The following is a 23,381-nucleotide window of genomic DNA, read 5'->3' as shown; positions in this document are numbered from 1 at the left end:
TGGACGTACGGAGCGGAGGGCCTCGTCCTGTGAACGCCCTCCGGAGGAGCAGCTGGACGGGGCCTGTGCCCCAGGGTCGGACACGCACACACCACGTTGGTGCCCTTTTCCTTCTGCCTGTGTCCGACGCCCTGGGCCATCGCTCTGCATGTAACCCCACGTGGAAGACATTCTACCCAAAACCCCTCGAACCCATCACTCACCCCCCTTCCTGCTAAGATACGCCAATCCTTGGTCAGAAACAAAGCAGGAAATCATTTTGGAGTGAAAATCAACTTGCATTTTTATTGGCCTCTGGCAACACGAGTGTGTGTGTGTTCTCTCTCTCTCTCTCTCTCTCTCTCTCTCTCTCTCTCTCTCTCTCTCTCTCTCTCGGCAGAGGCCCCCGAGGTGGCGGTGGACGGCCAGTGCAACTCCCTGAGCTCCGAGGAGCCAGCGAACAGGTGCCGGGCGGCCCTCCCAGGGCCGGGGGCCGGCGTGGGGAGGGGCCGGCGGCCAGGGCCCCGGGGCTCCTCACCGCTGTCCGTCAGCCTCTGCCCTCTCGCCGGGGCCCACGTGGTCCCCCTGAACACGGGACTGCGAGACGCCCGTGCCATCCGTGTGGGAGGCGAGCGGGGAGACCTCGGCCGGGGGAGAGCCGGGCCGGCCTGCCTCCTCGGCGAGGCCCAGACCCCCGGGGGGAAGAGAGGGTTTTAACTTGTTTGAGCCAGATTTCACCGAGCCCTCCCAGCTGGTCCACCGGCCGGCCTTCCTCTGCCCGGGTGCCGGGGAACCCTCCTGCGCAGACTCCTCTCTCCCGCAGCCGGGCGGTCAGCGTGGGCCGCGCGCGCAGAGCCGGGGGCCGCGGGCTAGAGGACGGTCTGGGGTGACGTGCCGTCCGTCTCCTGCAGCGAGGACCCGGCCCAGGCTGAGGACAGCGCCCTGGCCCGCTGGGCGGCCGACCCCGCCAACACCGCCTGGATGGACAGTAAGCTGCCCGCCGCCCGCCAGGGCTGCCCGTGCCCCGGGTCCTCGCCACTCCCCTGCTGTGCCAGGCCCAGCCCCGTAGCCTCGTGCCCTGCGTCGGGGCTAAAGGTTCTGACATCCGTCACTCACTCCGTCCTGTCACTGGGAGCGCTCCCGCCAGCACGGCGCCCCCTGGTGTTTGTGAAATGGCTGGGGGTTTCGGACTGGACCGAGAGGCTGCCCCAGGCCCCCAGCCAGCAGCCCCACCAGACACAGACGGCCTCCTCCCGCCAGCTGGTGCCTCTCCCTGGGGGGGGCGGGGTGCAGCCACCACGGACCCACGGCGGCCACGGCGGCCACGTGTAGTTAGAGAGGGCAGCTGTTTTCCCTGGATGTACTGGTTGTTTTTCATTTTTTGTTAATCCTCACCTGAGGATAGTTTTCCATTGATTTCCAGGGAGAGTGGAAGGGAGAGGGGAAGACAGAGAGAAACACCGATGTGAGAGAGACTCACTTATGGGCTGCCTCCAGCATGCACCCCGACCAGGGCCTGGGCCCGGGAGGAGCCTGCCACTGAGGTGCCTGCCCTTGACCGGAACCGGACCCAGGACCCTGTGGTCTGCAGGCCGCTGCTCTCCCCACTGAGCCAACCCGGCCAGGGTGATGTACTCGTTTTTAAATTTTAAAGGAAAAGCGAACTTGCTTTTCCAGCCGCCTCCTTCCCACCGGCTCATCAGTGGGGTGGTTTCCTTCAGCCCCGAGCCCACGCCCTGCCCTCCCCACAGTGCTCACGCGTGGCAGGTGCATGTGCCCGGCCGATGGCTGCGGGACGGCCGGCTCCCTGGGGACGGGCCCTGCCCCAGGACCTGCGCTCGGCGGTCAGCTGTCCTCACAGGCCCTCTCCCTGCAGACGCTGAGGAAGCCGTTTACGACGACGTGCCCAGGGAGGAGTCGGACTCCGAGCCAGGTGGGCCCCGTCCGCGCTGCGTGTCCAGAGACGGGGGCCGTCTCTCCCGGCAGGCAGATGCCGCCTGAACACACTCCTCTCTCTGTGTGTGCCTGTGTGTCAGTCTGTGTTCTCTGTCTCACAGTGTCCCTGGATCCGTGTGGTGGGCTCACCTGTGTGTGTTCCCATCACAGCACTTCAGAGAGGGTCGTGTCTTCTTTTAAATACATTTATGTTGATCTCAGAGATGGGAGTGAGAAACGTCAGTAAGGAGAGGATCATTGGCCAGGTGCCTCCTTCACGCCCCACACTGGGGATCAAGCCTGAGACCTTGGCGTGTGCCTGTTTAGGCCTGATCGATCCCAAAGGGCCCACAGGGATCAGAGGGCTTAACTTCAGGAATCGAACCTGGGACCCTTCAGCCCATTGACCGACGCTCTGACCACCTAGCAGCACCAGCTGGGACTAGAGGGTCATCTTAATTTCTCTAAAGAAGCAGAAGGAGTTGAAATGTGAGATGTATGAACGAAAAGGTTGGGAACATGTAGGTGAGATGCTCCAGTGTACATCTAACAAATGAGAAAGTAGAAGACAGGACTAAGAACGCTCTAGAATTAAAGGAAAACACACGTTCCCGGATGGCAGGGATGCGGCTGCGGAGTGGGCCACTCCCGGGCCCGGCAGGTGATGCCTCGGCACCGTGTCCCGGCGAGCCCCCACAGGCCCAGGCGGCGGTGCCCCGGGAGCCGTGGTTCGGGGAGGAGCTGTGTCTCCGGCGGGGGCGGCGGGGCGACAGGCACAGCGCCGGGAGAACCCGCCCCCTCCACCCCGAGTTCTGCCGCGGGAGCCTCTCCCAGGAGCGATGGCGACGGAGCCCTCCCCGCCAGACTCCGGAGAAACACCGATGTCGTTCCGGTCCAAGGGAAGGGACGTGGAACACCAAGGGAAGCAGGAGAACGGTGAGCAGCTGGACCGGCAGACAGTGAGCCGTGGGAGCCGCACCCAGCCGGCGGGGAGCGGAGCCTCGGCGAGGCCGACCCGGAACCGCCGTCCGTGTCCGTGCGACGTTCCGGGGAAGCACGTAGACGCTGGCTTGTATGTGCCAGGCCAGGCCTGCCGTTTGTGGGCGCCCTGAAAGGTCAGAAAGAGAGGATTTACCTCCAGGATTGGTGGAGTGACACCCACCTGGCGCCAGCAAGAACACGTAAAGTGAGATGGCACGGCGAACGGCGAGGCAGGAAGATGGCAGAGTGAGCCCAGCGTATTGCTGCTGACAAATACTAGAGGCCCGGGCCCCGGTGCACGAAAATCATGCCAGAGCAGGCCTTCCTCCCCCTGGGACGCAGGATTGGGCTTCCCTCCCTCCGCCCGGCCTGTCCGGAAGGACGTCTGGTCTAATTAGCATATTACGCTTTTATCAGTATAGATGATTGGGCTCCCGTCACCAGGAACAGAGGTTCCTGGGTTGGATAACATAGCAAAGCCAGACACGTTATGAGAACTATGTAAGGACACAGGACATTTGTATGTAAGCATTTGTATGGAAAAAGGAATATAAGCCAATGCTCACCACTACATAGCCAGTACGACTGGGTATTATATGGTGTGTTAGCGATAAAACATGACTAGATAGAGATTCCTCCACAGAGAACGATGACACAGTTCTGAACGTGTGTGCATCCAGTAACATGGCCTAAAACATAGAAAACAGCCTGGCCGGTGTGGCTCAGTGGTTGAGTGTTGACTTATGAACCAGGAGGTCAATTTCCGGCCAGGGCACATGTCCAGGTTGTGGGCTCCATCCCCAGTTGGGGGAGTGCAGGAGGCAGCTAATCAATGATTTTCTCTCATCATTGATGTTTTTTTCTTTCCCTTTCCCTTCCTCTCTGAAATCAATAAAAATATATTTTAAAATATATCAATAAAAATATACATAAAAATATGTATAAAGCAAAAAGATCAGTACATAATTGTGTACTGTTGACTGGAAAGCCACACATGGGATCCTGAAGAGAATAGTTTCAGGACGCACAGCTTTTCAAACACCTGGGCGCTTCTGAAAACTGACTGCGCAGTAGTATGCCCCAAAGCAGATATTAATAAGCACACACATTTGACCATTAAAAGTCACATGACCTGGCCGGTTTGGTCAGTGGATAGAATGGTCTGCGGACTGAATGGCCCCCAGTTCGTTCCAGTCAAGGGCATATGGCTGGGTGTGGGCTCTTTCCCCAGTGTGGGGTGTGTAGGAGGCAGCCAATCAGTGATTCTCTTTCTTCTTTTTTATTTTATTAAATTATTATCTGTGTACATATTTTAACATCGCCCCCCCCCATACATACTCAATGATTCTCTTTCATCATTGATGTTTCTATCTCTCCCTCTCGCTCTCTGAAATAAATTTTTTAAAAAGTCACATGGCCACACACATATCCCATGGCCAAAGATGGAATTAGAGTGGAAGTTAGGAGATGTTTTAACTTGAATAATAATGAAAATATTACATAAGAACTTATAGAGTGGATTTAGAATAGTTAGAAATTAAAGAGATTATGGCATCTGCTAAAAAGAAACAGAAAGACTGAAAAATAATGAGCTCAGCATCCGACTCGGCAGTCAGAGAAGGGGAGGGAAGAAGTAAAAAGGACACGCACACTGGAACCAGGAGACAGGAAACGAGAGGACCCACCAAGCGCAAGTGTAATTCTCTGAGAATGAGAGCAGGAGTCCCTGTGAGGACAGGCTTGTCATTGCCTTGGCGTGTCCTTCAGAGGGGCTGCGGTGATAGAGCCCTTTCAATCCGGGAACAGATGATTTATAGTCTTATTAAGCCATTGACCCATCTATCCATATACCCATCCATCTATTTATCCACCCGTCTATCCATCCACCCACTCATCCACCCATCTAACCATCCATCTAATTGTCCATCCATCCATCTAACAAGCTACCTACCCACCATCCATCCACCCACCCTTCCATCCATCTACCCATCCATCCATCTACCCACCCTTCCATCCATCCACCCTTCCATCCATCCATCCATCCACCCATCCATCTATCTACCCACCCTTCCATCCACCCACCCTTCCATCCATCTACCCATCCATCCATCTACCCACCCTTCCATCCATCCACCCTTCCATCCATCCATCCATCCATCCATCCACCCATCCATCTATCTACCCACCCTTCCATCCATCCACCCTTCCATCCGTCCATCCATTCACCCATCTAACCATTCATCCATCTCTCCACCCTTCCATCCATCCATCCATCCATCCATCCATCCAACCATTCATCCATCTCTCCACCCTTCCATCCATCCATCCATCCATCCATCCACCCACCCACCCACCCATCTAACCATCCATCTATCCTTCCATCCATCCACCCATCTAACCATCCATCCATCCATCCAACCATCCATCTAACTGTCCATCCATCCATCCATCATCCACCCACCTACTCTCTCCATCTTCCCTTCCATCTGTCTACCCATCTATCCATCTATTTGTCCTTCCATTCACCCACCCTCCCATCCATCTACCCATCCATCCATCTAACCGTCCATCATTCATCCATCCAACAATCCATCCATCTAATCATCTATCCATCCATCCATCCACCATCCACCCATTCATTATCCATCCACCCATCCACCCAAAACATTTCTATCCCTTACATTTATCTAAACCACATGTGTCAAACACAAGGCCCGCGGGCCAAATCCGTCCCGCCAGGCCTTGCAATGTGGCCCGCACCGCGCTGTCATCACTGCACTCCGCTGCATTTCCATCACAATGACAGTTTATGACTGTTCAGTAAACCATTCGGCCCGCGATTTAGGCTGGATTTTAGATTTTGGCCCCTTCTCTGATTGAGTTCGACACCCCTAATCTAAACAAACAATTTTCTCCGTGGGAAGGTCTTTGTGACCAATAATCATTGTGACTGGGTTTCGTGTCAGTGTGAGTGTGGATTTTGTGTTGGTGTGACTGGATTTCGTGTCGGTGTGAGAGTGGATTCTGTGCAGCACCAGGGCCTCAGGATACAGATGGGGCTGAGTGTCAGAGCTTCGGGAAGACCCAGGCATCTCCAGCCCCACAGGCCCCACATAATGCCCCCCGGAGGGGCAGCCCGAGCCGGCCCCGCCCGCTGCTCCTCTGAAGCGGCCCAGCCACGTGGTGAAACGAGGACCTGCAGGACTCGGCGGGTGCGGGGTGCGCTCCTAACTCCGTCCTGTGCTCGCCCTCAGATGAGCTGATCTACGACGCCGTGGAGAACGGAGACGAGGGTGGAAACAGCTCGCTGGAGTACGGGTGGAGCTCCAGTGAGTTCGAGAGTTACGGGGAGCAGAGCGACTCCGAGGGCAGGAACGGGGTCCCCCGGTCCTTCCTGCGCAGCAGCCACCGGAAGCAGGTGCGTGTGCGCCGTCGGCTTATGGCACAACCGGGCCGGCCGTGGGATGCCGGCTCACAAGATGGGCACATGAGTGTTTTAGGTGCCGGTGGGCGGCTCGAGGCGAGCACAGGGTTGGCAGAAGAGAAGGGGCCCACGTCGCGGCAGGTGGGAGCGCACGTGTGGAGCTCTGCCCGCAGAGGCCGGGAGAGCTGTGCCCTGCGTGTTCCAGTGAGCTCAGCGCCGTCCTGTGGTGACCGGGTGCTCGGTGATCTGCCTGCTGCCGAGGGGGAGCCGGGCTGCTGGGCAGTGACACTCGCTATCCCTCAGGGACGTCGGAGTCCGGTGCCCACCATGGGCAGGAAGACATAACATAGACCCCGTGACAGGACAGGTCCGGGCTGCCCACGACCACGCCAGAGGGCAGTGTGTGTGTGTGTCTGACCTCAGGGCCCAGCGGGGGACGCAGGATGGAGGCCTGGAGTCTGGGACGGGGTGGAGGCAGCTCAGGTGTGTGAGGTCCCGGGTTGCCGTGGTGACTGGCTGTGCCACATCCACTGTGGTTGCTGGGGTTTGGGCTGTTTTCAAAAGGGGTGCTATGTTCTGACGTCTGCAGTGATGGCAGCGTCCTCGTGTACTTTGGAGGTTGAGATGCAGCCTGGTGTGACCTGGTGGGAGGGACAGACACAGCCCGGTGTGACCGGGTGGGTGTGACCTGGTGGGTGGAACCCAAGGACCAGGCTCCTGGCTGGCTGAGAAGTCAGGTGAGAACCACCCTGTGGCACCAGTTCTCGCCCCGGTACTGTGGGTGTGCTGACTGGGAGCGGGGCCCTGGCATAGCAATGTGGACACTGTGGTCACACTGAGACCTCGCTGTGTTCCTCCTGTGAGCCCCGCTGGCTGTCCCCCTGCGAGTCCTGCAGGCCGCATCCAGGGTTCTTCCGTGTGGAGATGACGGACGGACGGACGGACGGACGGGCGTCCTTCCTGCAGGCCTCCCAGATCGGTCACTTACCTCATCCCGATGGTGGGACGGGGCCAGGCCTCCATGTGTGTTTGCCGGCACGCACAGACAGCTCCCAGCCGGCTCACCAGGGGTGGCGTCTGTCCCGAGCTGCTGCCATCACACGTGCTTATTTTTATTTTAAAAAAATGTATTTTATTGATTTCAGAGAGGGAGGGGCAGAGAGGGGGAGAGAGAAACACCAGTGATGGGAGAGAGTCATGAGCCGGCTGCCTCCTGCACGCCCCCCTCTGGGGATGGAGCCCACAGCCCAGGCCTGTGCCCTGAGCGGGAATCCAGCGGGACCTCCTGGGTCCGAGGCCGGCACTCAGCCAGGGGCCACGCGGCCGGGCCGCAGTCACTGGTGTCTGTCTCGGGGCTGGCGGCGTGGCGGTGGCTCCCGGGAGACCGTCAGGGTAAGACTGCGGTCCCCGGAGGGCGCCTTGTGAAAGATGTCTCTCTGTGCCCAGCTGTCCCACGACCTGGCCCGGGTGAAGGCGCGCTATGAGAGAAAGATGAGAGAGCTGGTGGCCAGCACAGTGGGCGCGGGGGAGATGCAGCAGCTAAAGCAGAAGCAGGAGCTGAAGGTAGCGTGGCCCCTCCCCTCCCGCTGTGTCCACAAGGCGCCCGAGGCCCTGGGGACTGCTCGGCCACGCCCGGCGCTCAGCAGCCTCCTGTCCAGCTGGGGGCCATTTGCCTCCCTTCTCCCCCCCACTCTCCCGCCACTGGCAGAGGGGGTACCTAGAGGCCCCCAGGTGGGCCATCCCAGCCCCTGGAAGGCAGGCCCAGCAGCCTGCGACCAGCCGCCTGCAGAGCGCCCCCTGTGGTGGGGAAAGGCAGTGGCTTTTGGCGGAGACCCGTGAGGGGTTATGAGGACTTCCCGGGGACGATCAGTGGAAAGCGTCCAGTCCCTCAGCGCCCGAGGCCTGCAGCGGCACAGGCGCACGGCCCAGGAGCACGGCGGCCGGCTCCATCGTCCCGAGCGCAGTGGGTCCTGACCCGGTGTGAGGGCTGCGTTTGGACGCGTGATGGCCACCGGCTCCTTGAGATGTGTTCCATTTACTTGTTTACTTTTAAAGTATATTTTTTAATTGATTTCAGAGAGGAAGGGAGAGACATCAGTGATGAGAGAGAATCACGGACTGGCTGCCTCTGCACGCCCCCATCTGGGTATGGAGCCCACACCCGGGCCTGTGCCTTCCCGGGGAATGGAACTGAGACCTCGTGGTTCAGAGGTCAATGCTCAACCACGGAGCCACGCCGCCGGGCCACTGCGCTGTGTTTCAAAGGCCCCTGTCTCATGCAGCTTCCTGCAGCCCGGGCCCCGCCCCTCCTGTGGCCGTGGCCGTGGCCGTGGCCGTGTGCCGAGTGCGCTTACCTGGACGTCCACGTCTGCCTGGCATCGTCCCCTCCCCGCTGCTCTGTGCCCAGTGTGTCTGTGCTGTGTGCCCAGTCTGTGTGCTCTGTGCCCAGTGTGTGTGTGTGTGTGTGTGGGGGGGTGACAGTGTGTCTGTGTGGGGACAATGTGTGTGTGTGTGTGGGGGGACAATGTGTTTGTGCTCTGTGCCGTGTGTGTGTGTGTGTGTGTGTGGGGGGGGGGTGACAGTGTGTCTCTGTGGGGACAATGTGTGTGTGTGTGGGGGGACAGTGTGTTTGTGCTCTGTGCCGTGTGTGTGTGTGTGTGTGTGGGGGGGAGACAGTGTGTCTCTGTGGGGACAATGTGTGTGTGTGTGGGGGGGACAGTGTGTTTGTGCTCTGTGCCGTGTGTGTGTGTGTGTGTGTGTGGGGGGGGGGGGGACAGTGTGTGTCTGTGGGGACAATGTGTGTGTGTGGGGGGACAGTGTGTTTGTGCTCTGTGCCCAGTGTGTGTGTGCTGGGTGTAGGGACAGTGTGTCTGTGTGGGGACAATGTGTGTGTGGGGATAGTGTGTGTGTGCTGGGTGTGGGGACGGTATGTCTGTGTGGGGACAGTGTGTGTGTGGGGATAGTGTGTGTGTGTGTGTGTGGGGGGATAGTGTGTGTGTGCTGGGTGTGTGTGGGGATAGTGTGTGTGTGCTGGGTGTGGGGATAGTGTGTGTGTGCTGGGTGTGGGGACGGTGTGTGTGTGCTGTGTGTGGGGATAGTGTGTGTGTGTGTGTGGGGGTAGTGTGTGTGTGCTGGGTGTGGGGATAGTGTGTGTGTGTGTGGGGGGGATAGTGTGTGTGTGTGTGTGTGGGGGGATACTGTGTGTGTGCTGGGTGTGTGTGGGGATAGTGTGTGTGTGCTGGGTGTGGGGATAGTGTGTGTGTGCTGGGTGTGGGGACGGTGTGTGTGTGCTGTGTGTGGGGATAGTGTGTGTGTGTGTGGGGGGTAGTGTGTGTGTGCTGGGTGTGGGGATAGTGTGTGTGTGTGTGGGGGGGATAGTGTGTGTGTGTGTGTGTGGGGGGGGATACTGTGTGTGTGCTGGATGTGTGTGGGGATAGTGTGTGTGTGCTGGGTGTGGGGATAGTGTGTGTGTGCTGGGTGTGGGGACGGTGTGTGTGTGCTGTGTGTGGGGATAGTGTGTGTGTGTGTGGGGGGGGGTAGTGTGTGTGTGCTGGGTGTGGGGACGGTGTGTCTGTGTGGGGACAGTGTGTGTGTGGGGATAGTGTGTGTGTGTGTGGGGATAGTGTGTGTGTGCTGGGTGTGGGGACGGTGTGTGTGTGCTGGGTGTGGGGATGGTGTGTGTGTGCTGGGTGTGGGGACGGTGTGTGTGTGCTGTGTGTGGGGATAGTGTGTGTGTGTGTGTGTGTGGGGGTAGTGTGTGTGTGCTGGGTGTGGGGATAGTGTGTGTGTGTGTGGGGGGGGGGGATAGTGTGTGTGTGCTGGGTGTGGGGACGGTGTGTCTGTGTGGGGACAATGTGTGTGTGGGGATAGTGTGTGTGTGTGGGGGATAGTGTGTGTGTGCTGGGTGTGTGTGGGGATAGTGTGTGTGTGCTGGGTGTGGGGACGGTGTGTCTGTGTGGGGACAATGTGTGTGGGGATAGTGTGTGTGTGGGGATAGTGTGTGTGTGTGTGTGTGTGTGTGTGTGGGGATAGTGTGTGTGTGTGTGTGTGGGGGGATAGTGTGTGTGTGCTGGGTGTGGGGATAGTGTGTGTGTGTGTGTGGGGGGGGGGGATAGTGTGTGTGTGTGTGTGGGGGGGGATAGTGTGTGTGTGCTGGGTGTGGGGACGGTGTGTCTGTGTGGGGACAATGTGTGTGTGGGGATAGTGTGTGTGTGTGTGTGTGTGGGGATAGTGTGTGTGTGTGTGTGTGTGTGTGGGGATAGTGTGTGTGTGTGTGGGGGGATAGTGTGTGTGTGCTGGGTGTGGGGATAGTGTGTGTGTGTGTGTGGGGGGGGATAGTGTGTGTGTGCTGTGTGTGGGGACGGTGTGTGTGTGCTGTGTGTGGGGACGGTGTGTGTGTGCTGGGTGTGGGGACGGTGTGTGTGTGCTGTGTGTGGGGACGGTGTGTGTGTGCTGGGTGTGGGGACGGTGTGTGTGTGCTGTGTGTGGGGACGGTGTGTCTGTGTGGGGACAATGTGTGTGTGGGGATAGTGTGTGTGTGTGTGTGGGGGGGGATAGTGTGTGTGTGGGGATAGTGTGTGTGTGTGGGGGGGGTAGTGTGTGTGTGCTGGGTGTGTGTGGGGATAGTGTGTGTGTGCTGGGTGTGGGGATAGTGTGTGTGTGTGTGTGTGTGTGTGTGGGGATAGTGTGTGTGTGCTGGGTGTGTGTGGGGATAGTGTGTGTGTGCTGTGTGTGGGGACGGTGTGTGTGTGCTGGGTGTGGGGACGGTGTGTGTGTGTGTGTGTGGGGGATAGTGTGTGTGTGCTGGGTGTGGGGATAGTGTGTGTGTGTGTGTGTGTGGGGGGATAGTGTGTGTGTGCTGGTTTTGGGGACGGTGTGTGTGTGTGTGGGGGATAGTGTGTGTGTGCTGGGTGTGGGGATAGTGTGTGTGTGCTGGGTGTGGGGACGGTGTGTGTGTGTGTGTGTGGGGAGATAGTGTGTGTGTGCTGGGTGTGGGGACGGTGTGTCTGTGCTGGGGCGGGAGCAGGACCAGGGCCATCAGTCAGGCTCGCTCAGTCAGGGTCCGGCAGGTCCCTCGGGTGGCCATGTCTGGGCTGGGCCGGCCCAGGCGAGTACAGGGCCTGGCGGGTTCCGGGAGCCCCGTTAGTCAGCAGAAGCCTGTGAGGGTGGCTGGGTCCTGGAGCGGTTTGGAACTGGCGGATGGTCGGTCGGGAGCGGCAGGGTCCCAGGGAGGCGGGCACATGGGCAGCCTTGGGGGCGGGTGGGCAGGTACCCCAGGGCCTGCTGGCTCCTCCCTCTGGCCAGACACAGGCTCTCCTCTCCTCTCCTCTCCTCGCCCGCAGTTCCTCCCCAGCTCCGGGCCAGGCCTCCTGTCCCTGCACATGGGGGGCGGGGGGGAGAGGGAGCCAAGACGGGAACGGGCTGGACGAGCACAGCGGCCGGGTCAGGGGAGGAGAGTGGGGGTCGGGGGAGGATAAGGGGGCTCGGGGGAGGATAAGGGGGCTCGGGGGGAGGAGAGGGGGGCTCAGGGGGAGGAGAGTGGGGCTCGGGGGAGGATAAGGGGGCTCGGGGGGAGGAGAGGGGGGCTCAGGGGGAGGAGAGTGGGGCTCGGGGGAGGATAAGGGGGCTCGGGGGGAGGAGAGGGGGGCTCGGGGGGAGGAGAGTGGGGCTCGGGGGAGGATAAGGGGGCTCGGGGGGAGGAGAGGGGGGCTCGGGGGGAGGAGGAGGGGGGCTCGGGGGGAGGAGGAGGGGGGCTCGGGGGGAGGAGGGGGGGCTCGGGGGAGGAGAGGGGGGCTCAGGGGGAGGAGAGTGGGGCTCGGGGGAGGATAAGGGGGCTCGGGGCGGGAGAGGGGGGCTCGGGGGGAGGAGAGTGGGGCTCGGGGGGAGGAGAGGGGGGCTCGGGGGGAGGAGAGGGGGGCTCGGGGGGAGGAGAGGGGGGCTCGGGGGGAGGAGGAGGGGGGCTCGGGGGGAGGAGGGGGGGGCTCGGGGGGAGGAGGGGGGGGCTCGGGGGGAGGAGGAGGGGGGCTCGGGGGGAGGAGGGGGGGGCTCGGGGGGAGGAGAGGGGGGCTCGGGGCCATGGAGGAGGGAAGCTTCGGGGGTGTCAGGGCGCACCGTCCACAGGATGCTGTCGTCGGTCGAAGGGATGCGGGAGCCAGGGGCCCAGCTGCTCGCAGGGTGGATGTGGAGGGGGGTGGGGGGGCAGAGGGGTCCTCCGGCTGCGGAAGTGGGGCCTGCTGGGCGCTGATGCGGTTCAGTTCGGGGGGGGGGGGGGGGAGCATGGTCTTGGTGGACGGCTTTGGGAGGCGCCTGCGGCTGGGGCGGGGCGGGGGGCGGGGAAGGGCTTGCAGGGACGGTGGGCTGGAGATGCACTGTGTGATGTCACCTGGGAGCTGCTCACGGGGGTGGGGGGCAGGTGGGGGGGTGGGGGGGTAGTGGGGTAGTGGGCGCGGGGCGGCATGCTCACACCGGAGCCCCAATCTGCAGGCACGGGGCAGCCCCGACCAATCTGGAGTGCCAGCCGCCCGCCCTGGGCTGGCAGCAGGTCCGGGCAGGGCGCACGGCCGGGCTTGAGGCCAGTGGTGCTGGCGGGAGGGGCGGCAGCCCAGGGGGGGTACCTGAGCCTCTCCCGGGACCAGGAGGCGGGTCCCAGGTCACTCGGAGGGTGTGGGCCTCCCCTCGGAGGCCGCCCACGCTTCTCTGGAGGAAGCCCTGGTCCCCGAGGCCAGCCCTCAGACCTGGGCCCTTTAAGAACCGGACGCACTCTGCCGGCCGCTCTGAGACGCTGGCGGGCTGGGTCAGCGAGGCCCCCGGCCGGGGCAGCCTGTGGCCGCAGGTGTCCGCAGAGGTGTGGAGGCCGGCCTGGTCCTGCCCCCGCTGTCCCTCTGTCTGTCCTGCCCGTCCCTCTGTCTGCCTGCAGTCACTGTGTCTTGCCATTGAGTGCGTGCAGCGCTCTGTGCCGTGGGCTGTGGGCCGTGGACGGGGCTGTGGTCAGTCGACGGGGCTGTGGGCCGTGGACGGGGCTGTGGGCAGTGGACGGGGCTGTGGGCCATGGACGGGGCTGTGGGCAGTGGACGGGGCTGTGGGCCGTGGACGGGGCTGTGGGCAGTGGACGGGGCTGTGGGCCGTGGCTGTGGGCAGTGGACGGGGCTGTGGGCCGTGGACGGGGCTGTGGGCAGTGGACGGGGCTGTGGGCAGTGGACGGGGCTGTGGTCAGTGGACGGGGCTGTGGGCCGTGGACGGGGCTGTGGGCAGTGGACGGGGCTGTGGTCAGTGGACGTGGCTGTGGGCTGTGGACGGGGCTGTGGGCAGTGGACGGGGCTGTGGGCAGTGGACGGGGCTGTGGGCTGTGGACGGGGCTGTGGGCAGTGGACGGGGCTGTGGGCCGTGGATGTGGCTGTGGTCAGTGGACGGGGCTGTGGGCTGGGGCTGTGGGCAGTGGACGGGGCTGTGGGCCGTGGACGGGGCTGTGGGCCGTGGACGGGGCTGTGGGCAGTGGACGGGGCTGTGGGCAGTGGACGGGGCTGTGGGCAGTGGACGTGGCTGTGGGCAGTGGACGGGGCAGTGGACGGGGCTGTGGGCACTGGATGGGGCTGTGGGCCGTGGACGGGGCTGTGGGCAGTGGACGGGGCCGTGGGCTGTGGGCCGTGGCTGTGGGCAGTGGACGGGGCTGTGGGCAGTAGACGGGGCTGTGGGCCGTGGCTGTGGTCAGTGGACGGGGCTGTGGTCAGTGGACGGGGCTGTGGTCAGTGGACGGGGCTGTGGGCCGTGGCTGTGGGCAGTGGACGGGGCGGTGGGCAGTGGACGTGGCTGTGGGCAGTGGATGGGGCTGTGGGCCGTGGACGGGGCTGTGGGCAGTGGACGGGGCTGTGGGCAGTGGATGTGGCTGTGGACCGTGGACATGGCTGTGGGCAGTGGACGGGGCTGTGGGCCGTGGCTGTGGGCAGTGGGCAGTGGACGGGGCTGTGGGCAGTGGACGGGGCTGTGGGCCATGGACGGGGCTGTGGGCAGTGGACGGGGCTGTGGGCCATGGCTGTGGGCAGTGGATGTGGCTGTGGACCGTGGACGTGGCTGTGGGCAGTGGATGGGGCTGTGGGCAGTGGACGGGGCTGTGGGCAGTGGATGGGGCTATGGACCGTGGACGTGGCTGCCTGAGGCTGGGTGGGCTGTGGAGCGCCAGGGCTGGCGGGCGGGCTGGTATGCCCTCTCCGAGGCCGAGGCCTTCCCCGCTCTGCCGGCTGCTTGCACTGCCGTGTCCCAATGAAGATGTAAACAGAGGGCTCTAACGCGTCAGTCACAGAAGGCTCTGAGCTAGTTTGCTCTTCCCTTTTAAAAAAATGTTTTTATTTTATTGGCTTCACAGAGGAAGGGAGAGGGAGAGAGTGAAACCTCCATGATAAGAGAGAATCAAGGACCAGCTGCCTCCTGCACTCCCCACACTGCCTCCTGGAACCCCGGGCCTGTGCCCCAACCGGGAATCGCACTGTGACCTCCTGGTTCATAGATGCACGCTCAGCCCCTGAGCCACGCCGGCCGGGCTGCTTCTCCCGGTTTTTGAAAAGGCAGACCGCCGGCACCGCACACACACACTCGGGCCCGCCAGGACCGCCCGCGGCTGGTCCAGAGCAGCCACCTGTGCTGGTGGACCGGCGGGGACGTGCCTGGGGAGCACGGAGCCCGCCTCACGCCCCTCGCCCGCAGGTGCAGAAGCTGATGAAGGCGGCCAAGGAGGGCACGCGGGACGGGCTGGAGAGGACCAAGGCCGCCGTGAAGAAGGGCCGCTCCTTCATCAGGACCAAGTCCTTCATCTCCCCAGGTGAGCGCTGCAGTGGAGTCGCTGCGCTGGCCAGCGGGAGCCCGGCTTCCGGCTGAGCGGCGCCCCCTGTGGGAGCTCACTGACCCCCAGCGAACCGCTCCTGCGCCAAGCCTCTGCCCCCTGGTGGTCAGGGCGTGTCATAGCCACTGGTCACTCTGCTGTTTGGTCGATTTGCTTATTAGCCTTGTGTTAGACTGGATCACAGCACAGCCACTTCCAGTTCACCGTCAGGACTAAACGCCCCCGCTGCCCTGGGAGGCGAGCTCCAGGGACTGAGCATTTCCGCACCAGCAGCGCCCTGTGGGAAGGGCGTGTGGCCTGGGGCGTCGGGGAGGGGCGGGAGTGGACGGGAACGGGAGGCTGCCATTGGCTGCTCCCGGTGTGCGGGGCGTGGTCTCCGGGTCACACCTTGTCACACCCGCTCGCCCCCTCCTCAGACCCCCGGCCGGGCCTCGAGGAGGAGCAGAGCGTGTTCATCGACGTGGACTGCCGGCACCCCGAGGCCGTGCTCACCCCGATGCCCGCGGGGCTGTCCCAGCAGCAGGTAGGGCGGCCGGCGGGCTCACCCGGCGGGGGCGGCCAGGGCCTGGGGGGGCCGGGGACCTGGGCGGCGGGGCCTGGGGGGCGGGGCCTGGGGGGCGGGGAACCTGGGGGCCGGGGCCTGGGGGGCCGGGTCCTGGGGGGCCGGGGCCTGGGGGGGGCCGGGGCCTGGGCGGTGGGGACCTGGGGGGCGGGGAACCTGGGGGGCGGGGCCTGGGCGGCGGGGAACCTGGGGGCCGGGGCCTGGGGGGCCGGGGCCTGGGGGGCCGGGGCCTGGGGGGCCGGGGCCTGGGGGGCCGGGGCCTGGGCTGCGGGGCCTGGGGGGGCCAGGGCCTGGGCGGCGGGGCCTGGGGGGCGGGGAACCTGGGCGGCGGGGCCTGGGGGGGCCGGGGCCTGGGCGGCGGGGACCTGGGGGGCCGGGGCCTGGACGGCAGGGAACCTGGGGGGCGGGGACCTGGGCTGCGGGCTCGGGGGGGGGGGGGGGGGCCGGGGCCTGGGCGGCGGGGAACCTGGGGGGCCGGGGCCTGGGGGCGGGGCCTGGGCGGCGGGGCCTGGGGGGGCCGGGGCCTGGGGGGCGGGGCCTGGGGGGCGGGGAACCTGGGGGGCGGGGAACCTGGGGGGCGGGGCCTGGGCGGCCGGGGCCTGGGGGGCGGGGGCCTGGGGGGCGGGGGCCTGGGCGGCGGGGAACCTGGGGGGCGGGGAACCTGGGCGGCGGGGCCTGGGGGGGCCGGGGCCTGGGCGGCGGGGACCTGGGGGGCCGGGGCCTGGACGGCAGGGAACCTGGGGGGCGGGGACCTGGGCTGCGGGCTCGGGGGGGGGGGGGGGGGCCGGGGCCTGGGCGGCGGGGAACCTGGGGGGCCGGGGCCTGGGGGGCGGGGCCTGGGCGGCGGGGCCTGGGGGGCCGGGGCCTGGGGGGCCGGGACCTGGGGGGCGGGGGCCTGGGGGGCGGGGCCTGGGGGGCGGGGAACCTGGGGGGCGGGGAACCTGGGGGGCGGGGCCTGGGCGGCCGGGGCCTGGGGGGCGGGGGCCTGGGGGGCGGGGGCCTGGGCGGCGGGGAACCTGGGGGGCGGGGAACCTGGGCGGCGGGGCCTGGGGGGGCTGGGGCCTGGGCGGCGGGGTCTGGGGGCCGGGGCCTGGGCGGCGGGGACCTGGGCGGCGGGGCCTGGGCGGCGGGGCCTGGGGGGCGGGGAACCTGGGCGGCGGGGACCTGGGCGGCGGGGCCTGGGCGGCGGGGCCTGGGGGGGGCCGGGGCCTGGGCGGCGGGGCCTGGGGGGCGGGGAACCTGGGCGGCGGGGAACCTGGGGGGCGGGGCCTGGGGGCCGGGGCCTGGGCGGCGGGGAACCTGGGGGGCGGGGAACCTGGGCGGCGGGGCCTGGGGGGGCCGGGGTCTGGGCGGCGGGGTCTGGGGGCCGGGGCCTGGGCGGCGGGGACCTGGGCGGCGGGGCCTGGGCGGCGGGGCCTGGGGGGGGCCGGGGCCTGGGCGGCGGGGACCTGGGGGGCCGGGGCCTGGGCGGCGGGCCTGGGGGGCCGGGGCCTGGGCGGCGGGGCCTGGGGGGCGGGGAACCTGGGCGGCGGGGAACCTGGGGGGCGGGGCCTGGGGGGCGGGGCCTGGGGGCCGGGGCCTGGGCGGCGGGGACCAGGGCTCGGACGGCCGGTTCCTGAGTGTTTGAGGCTCCCCCGGTGGCTCTGAGCCGGCCGTGCAGAGCGCACACCGGGGTGTTCCTTCTGGTGCGGGCGGCCGGCGGGTTCGCCGAGAGAGAGGCAGCATGGAGGGTCACGTCTGCGGAGGGTTCTCTGGTCTCATTCTTGTGTTTTTATTAACTTGTTTTGTGTCGGTGCCAGTCCTTTGTCCGACACGTGAGGACTATCTCAGGACTTAGAAAAGGACGCAGAACTCCGAGGTCAGACCCCGAGTGGTCCCCTCGGACGGGAGGCCGCACGGTGATGGGAGTGGTGGAAGGCCGGCCGCGGTTTGACCCTCGGCCTGTCTGAGGCGGGGGTGACTCGGACCCGGGGCCCAACTCCCGTTCTGAGGGTCGTGGAACATGTAGCTCAGAGTCAGACACGTTACGTGGAATGTGTAACAGAGTTGGGCGCGTGTGTGCCTGCGTCGTGGTGGCAGGCGTCGGCGCTGTGGCTCCGTGTCCGCCTGTGGTCAGTGCCGTGAGCGTCGGGGGGCGCTGTGGCGAGGGGGCGGCGCGCTGGTCCGGACGCTGGCTCAGAGCAGCTGTCACAGTGCGGTGAGGCCTACGGCTGCCTTCCCCTTCCCGCGGGCCCAGCACCCAGCACCGGCGCCCTCGCTGTGCCCGCCCCCAGGTGGTCCGGAGGTGCATCCTGGGCTCCATTGTGGACAGCGAGAAGAACTACGTGGACGCCCTCACTCGGATCCTGGAGGTGCGTGTCCCTCCCGCCCGCCCGCTGCCCCGCCGCAGACGCCCTGCAGGAGGGAGCGCGGGGGCTGCCTCCCCCGGAGGAACGGCTAACGAACGTCTTTAAGCAAAAACAAGTTAGCCGTGGCCAGTGCGGCTCAGTGGGTAGAGCACCGGCCTGTGGTCCCGCGGGTCCGGGTTCGGTTCTGGCCAAGGGCACCTGGGTGGCAGACCCTCCCTGGCTGGGCCTTGGTCGGCGCTCCTGCAGGAGGCACATGGGTGTGTCTCTCTCACGTCGATGTTTCTCTCTGTCTCCCCTCTCGCTTCTACTCTCCCTGAAAACCAACGGGAGAGGATTAGACAAAAGTAATAAATAAAACCAGTAAAAACACGCCGAGTGGTGTGTGTTGGAGTCCCTGTACGGACACCACTCATCCCCCCACACTCCGCCCCGCCCCCTCTGCCCCCACAGCCCCCCACACTCCGCCCCGCCCCCTCTGCCCCCACAGCCCCCCACACTCCGCCCCGCCCCCTCTGCCCCCACAGCCCCCCACACTCCGCCCCGCCCCCTCTGCCCCCAGCAGTACGAGCGGCCGCTGGCGGAGACGGAGCCGCGGGTGCTGAGTGAGCGGAAGCTGCGGGTGGTGTTCCACCGGCTGCGGGAGGTGCTGCAGTGCCACCGCCTGTTCCAGATGGCGCTGGCCAGCCGCGTGGCCGAGTGGGACGTGGTGGAGATGATCGGCGATGTCTTCGTGGCCTCGGTGAGTGCCGCCTGCCGCCCAGGGCGGCGGGCCCGGGAGGACGCCCACGCCTGCCCCTCCAGGCAGGCTGGGCGGTGCTGGCTGCGCCCGTCCCTGTGCTGGCGGGGGTGGTCGGGGAGCCTGCGTGAGGCCCTCCCTCTCTGTAGCCCGTCCCCTCCTGGGCACTGGGGAGCTGGCCAATACACCCGCCTCCCCTCAGCCCGCGCTCCGAGCCCGGAGCTCCCTTGCAGACGCTGGGCCCCTGGGCTGGCAGGGGGGCGGGGAGGGCAGAGGGGAGGCGGGCTGCAGTGGCTCCTGGGCACGGGCCCTCAGCCAGCTGCCTGGAGGTAGCTCTCATTATTGCAGATGGCATAATATTGTGCATAGAAAACCCTAAAGACTCCACCAAAAACCCCCACAAAACAACTAGATTTAATAAATGAATTCAGCAAAGTAGCAGGAACAGAATCCACGCCCAAAAATCTATGACTTTCTTGTATACCGATAATGAATTCTCAGAAAGAGAAACTAAATAATCCCACTTACCATTGCATCCAAAATAACATACTTGGGAATACACTTAACGAGGAGGTAGAAGACCTGCACTCCGAAAACCACAGGATGTTGAAAGAAGAGGTAGAGGAAGACATAAACTAGTGGAAGAGTATACCATGTTCATGGATCCGTAGCATCAGCATCACTAAAATGTCCGTATTACCCAAAGCAAGCTCCAGATTGAACGCAACCCCTAATGAAATACCAACGGCATATTTTATAGATCCAGAATGAACACTCCAAAAACGTATACGGGACCCAAAGAGGCCCTGGAGAGCTGAAGCATCTTGAGAAAGTAGAGCGAAATGGGAGGGATCCCAGTACCAGATGCTAAATTACACTGCAAAGCCACTGCCCTCAAAGCAGCCAGGCCCTGGCACAAGAGCAGGCGGGTAGACCAGCGGGACGGAACAGAGTCCCCGGAACCGACCCGGAAAGTCCCACGTGGCGGGACGGAGTCTGTTCCGTGGGGCGTGGCCGTGGCGGGGGTCACTCAGGTCGGGAGGCCCCTGGGCGCGGCGCTCCTCACGTCTCCCACGTCCGATTTCAGTTCTCCAAGTCCATGGTGCTGGACGCCTACAGCGAGTACGTGAACAACTTCAGCGCGGCCGTGGCCGTGCTCAAGAAGGCCTGCGCCACAAAGCCCGCCTTCCTGGAGTTCCTCAAGGTGGGCCTCTTCCCCGTTCCGGTTTTATTTATTATTATTATTATTACTGACTCTTTACAGAGCGGACGGGAGAGGGATAGAGAGTCAGAAACATCAGTGAGAGAGAAACATTGGTCAGCTGCCTCCTGCACACCCTCTACTGGGGATGTGCCCGCAACCAAGGCACATGCCCTTTACCGGAATGGAACCCGGGACCTTTCAGTCCGCAGGCCGACGCTCTATCCACTGAGCCACACCGGTTCAGGGCCCATTCCGGGTTCTGGGTTTTGACGCCTCTGAAAACAGGCTCCGCGTGGGAGACCTGGTGATGAGCTGAAGCACCCTCGCCTCCCAGTGCTCCATGCCGCTCGCTCACTGTCACCGCTTTGAACCAACAGCGCCCTGGGTGCTGGATCGATGCGAGAAAGAGAGATGCATTTTTAGGGGGAACATAGCTTTTACTTTTAGTAATTTATTTTATTATTATTATTTTGTTAATCCTTGCCTGAGGATATTTCTCCCATTGATTTTTAGAGAGAGTTGAAGGGACAGGAGAGAGAGGAGAGAAAGAGAGAGAGAGGGAGAAAGAGAGAGAAAGAGAGGGAGAAAAAGAGAGGAGAGAGAGAGGGGAACATTGATGTGAGAGACACATCCATTGGTGGCCTCCCCCTCACACTCCAACCGGGGCTGGGGATCCAACCTGCAAACCAGGGACTGAACCTGAGACCCTTCGGTGTGCGGGCCAGTGCTCCAACCACTGAGCACACTGGCCAGGGCCTGAAGCCAGCCATGCTCGCTGTAGGCCAGGGGCGGAGAGGTGGGCCTGAGGGACAGGTGGGTAGGGGAGGAGGTGGGGGGACAGGCAGCGGAGGAAGTGTCTGCAGACACGGACGCAGGCCCTGCGTGGCCGTGGCCCCGCCCCGAGGCCGGTGCTGGGCGTGGACGGCGTGGACGCCCGCTGCCCGCGGTGAGTGACCCTCTCCTCGCAGCAGAGCCAGGAGTCCAGCCCGGACCGCGTCTCGCTCTACAGCCTGATGACCAGGCCCATCCAGAGGTTCCCGCAGTTCATCCTGCTGCTCCAGGTACGGGCCCCCGACCCCTGCTGACCCCGGTGACCCTGGTGACCCCGGTGACCCCTGAACCAGTCCTCCCTGTAGCCTCAGCTCCTCCTCTCCTCCGAGGGGCCCGCACCAGCCTGCGTCCTGTGTTCGGCTCAGCTGACACTGTCCCCGAGCGTCAGCCCTCGGGCCCAGGCCCGTCCACGTCAGGCGCCAAGTGCAGTAGCGGCCACAGCCGCCCAGCTCGGTCCCACTGGGCTGCCCAGCCGGTCCCCATGCCCCACAGGCTCAGGAATGGGCTGGCGGGGCTCAGGAAGGCACTGGCGTTCGCGGTTTATAACTCGGACGTCAGATGGACGCCAAGGGGGAGGGGCCTGGGCTGCCGGGCGCTCACCGTCCTCCTAGCACCACGTCCCCGACCCCGGCCCTCCCCAGCCCTGCCTGTGGGTTTCCGTGGCGGCTCCCTGCGGAGGCAGACGGATGGCCTCACTGGCCAGTGGGACCTCTTGTCCTGCAGGCCCCTCCCTGGAGGTCCAGCCTCCAATCCACCTGGAGCCACGGCCGCCTTCGCTCAGGCACCTGGACAGGCTCCTCCCTCCCCGTCACTCAGAACCCCGAGTGTCAGGGCTCCGTGCCTGAGCTGGCCTGGGACCAGGACCGAGTGTGTTGGTGCGTGGGTGTTAACGTTTATCTTTATTGGTGTCAGAGAGGAAGGGAGAGGGAGATAGAGAGATACATCCATGATGAGAGAAACATTAGTGGTGAGAGAGAGTCATGGACCGGCTGCCTCCTGCACGCCCCACACTGGGCATGGAGCCCCCAACCCGGGCCTGTGCCCGGACCAAGAATCCAGTCGTGACCTCCTGGTTCACAGGTCGATGCTCAGCCTGAGTCCTGGAGTGAGTTCACCTGGTTTTGGGGAAAGGCCCAGTCGAAGTGTCAGTCAGGCTATGACTCACCCGGTTTGCGTCCTTCCTGACAGCTGACCACACGGCATCCACTGCGGGCAGCCTGGGTGCTGGCGCGTCTGCCGGTGACCACGGCCCTGGGCCCCCACCCGGGCAATCACACACACACACACACACACACACACACACACGGGCGCGCGCACACACACACACACACGCACACACACACACGGGCGCGCACACACACACACACACACACGCACGCACACGCACACACACATGTACTCTCTCCCCAAAAGGACATGCTGCGGAACACGCCCCGCGGGCACCCTGACCGGCTGCCCCTCCAGATGGCGCTGACGGAGCTGGAGACGCTGGCGGAGAAACTGAGCGAGAGGAAGCGCGAGGCGGACCGGCGCTGTGAGATGAGGCAGATCGCCAAGGCGGTGAATGAGCGCTACCTGAACAAGGTGGACACGGACGCCGCCTCCTGGGCCCGCGCCCACTGACCCGCCGCCTCCGGGCCCTGCGCTCACTGACCCTCCACCTCCGGGCCCTGCGCTCACTGACCCTCCGCCTCCGGGCCCGCGCCCACTGACCCTCCGCCTCCGCCTCCGCCGCTAACCCACCGCCTCCGGGCCCTGCGCTCACTAACCCACCACCTCCGGGCCCTGCGCTCACTAACCCACCACCTCCGGGCCCTGCGCTCACTGACCCACCGCCTCCGGGCCCTGCGCTCACTGACCCACCGCCTCCGGGCCCTGCGCCCACTGACCCGCCGCCTCCGGGCCCGCGCTCACTAACCCTCCGCCTCCGGGCCCTGCGCTCACTGACCCTCCGCCTCCGGGCCCTGCGCTCACTGACCCTCCGCCTCCGGGCCCTGCGCTCACTGACCCTCCGCCTCCGGGCCTGCACTCACTGACCCTCCGCCTCCGGGCCCGCACTCACTAACCCGCCTCCTCCGGGCCCTGCACTCACTGACCCGCCTCCTCCGGGCCCTGCGCTCACTGACCCTCCGCCTCCGGGCCCTGCGCTCACTGACCCTCCGCCTCCTCCGGGCCCTGCGCCCACTGACCCGCCTCCTCCGGGCCCGCGCTCACTGACCCTCCGCCTCCGGGCCCGCGCTCACTGACCCTCCGCCTCCGGGCCCTGCGCTCACTGACCCTCCGCCTCCGGGCCCGCGCTCACTGACCCTCCGCCTCCGGGCCCGCGCTCACTGACCCTCCGCCTCCGGGCCCGCGCTCACTGACCCTCCGCCTCCGGGCCCTGCGCTCACTGACCCTCCGCCTCCTCTGGGCCCTGCGCCCACTGACCCGCCTCCTCCGGGCCCGCGCTCACTGACCCTCCGCCTCCGGGCCCGCGCTCACTGACCCTCCGCCTCCGGGCCCTGCGCTCACTGACCCTCCGCCTCCGGGCCCGCGCTCACTGACCCTC

At 64.7% G+C, this 23,381-nt stretch overlaps 1 protein-coding gene across 6 annotated transcripts in view; it reads left to right on the top strand.

The window, feature by feature from the left end:
- The window catches only part of ARHGEF10 (Rho guanine nucleotide exchange factor 10), a 64,675-nt gene that overhangs the window by 18,408 nt on the left and 22,886 nt on the right, over positions 1-23,381 (top strand). For 3 of the 6 annotated variants that reach the window (XM_045581660.1, XM_045581659.1, XM_045581655.1), the window contains exons 5-16: positions 380-443; positions 891-967; positions 1,856-1,912; positions 6,150-6,313; positions 7,766-7,882; positions 15,017-15,131; positions 15,569-15,675; positions 17,988-18,065; positions 18,622-18,801; positions 19,886-20,002; positions 20,971-21,063; positions 22,247-22,417. In XM_045581660.1, the coding sequence (XP_045437616.1) occupies positions 380-443; positions 891-967; positions 1,856-1,912; positions 6,150-6,313; positions 7,766-7,882; positions 15,017-15,131; positions 15,569-15,675; positions 17,988-18,065; positions 18,622-18,801; positions 19,886-20,002; positions 20,971-21,063; positions 22,247-22,417 (1,340 nt within the window). The remainder of the gene's footprint in view (positions 1-379; positions 444-890; positions 968-1,855; positions 1,913-6,149; positions 6,314-7,765; positions 7,883-15,016; positions 15,132-15,568; positions 15,676-17,987; positions 18,066-18,621; positions 18,802-19,885; positions 20,003-20,970; positions 21,064-22,246; positions 22,418-23,381) is intronic. The other 3 variants (XM_045581657.1, XM_045581656.1, XM_045581658.1) reach the window with 3 other exon arrangements.

This window comes from Pipistrellus kuhlii, unplaced genomic scaffold, assembly GCF_014108245.1.
Source record: "Pipistrellus kuhlii isolate mPipKuh1 unplaced genomic scaffold, mPipKuh1.p scaffold_m20_p_148, whole genome shotgun sequence".
Lineage (NCBI taxonomy): Eukaryota > Metazoa > Chordata > Mammalia > Chiroptera > Vespertilionidae > Pipistrellus > Pipistrellus kuhlii.
This window is presented reverse-complemented; position numbering and strand designations above follow the sequence as displayed.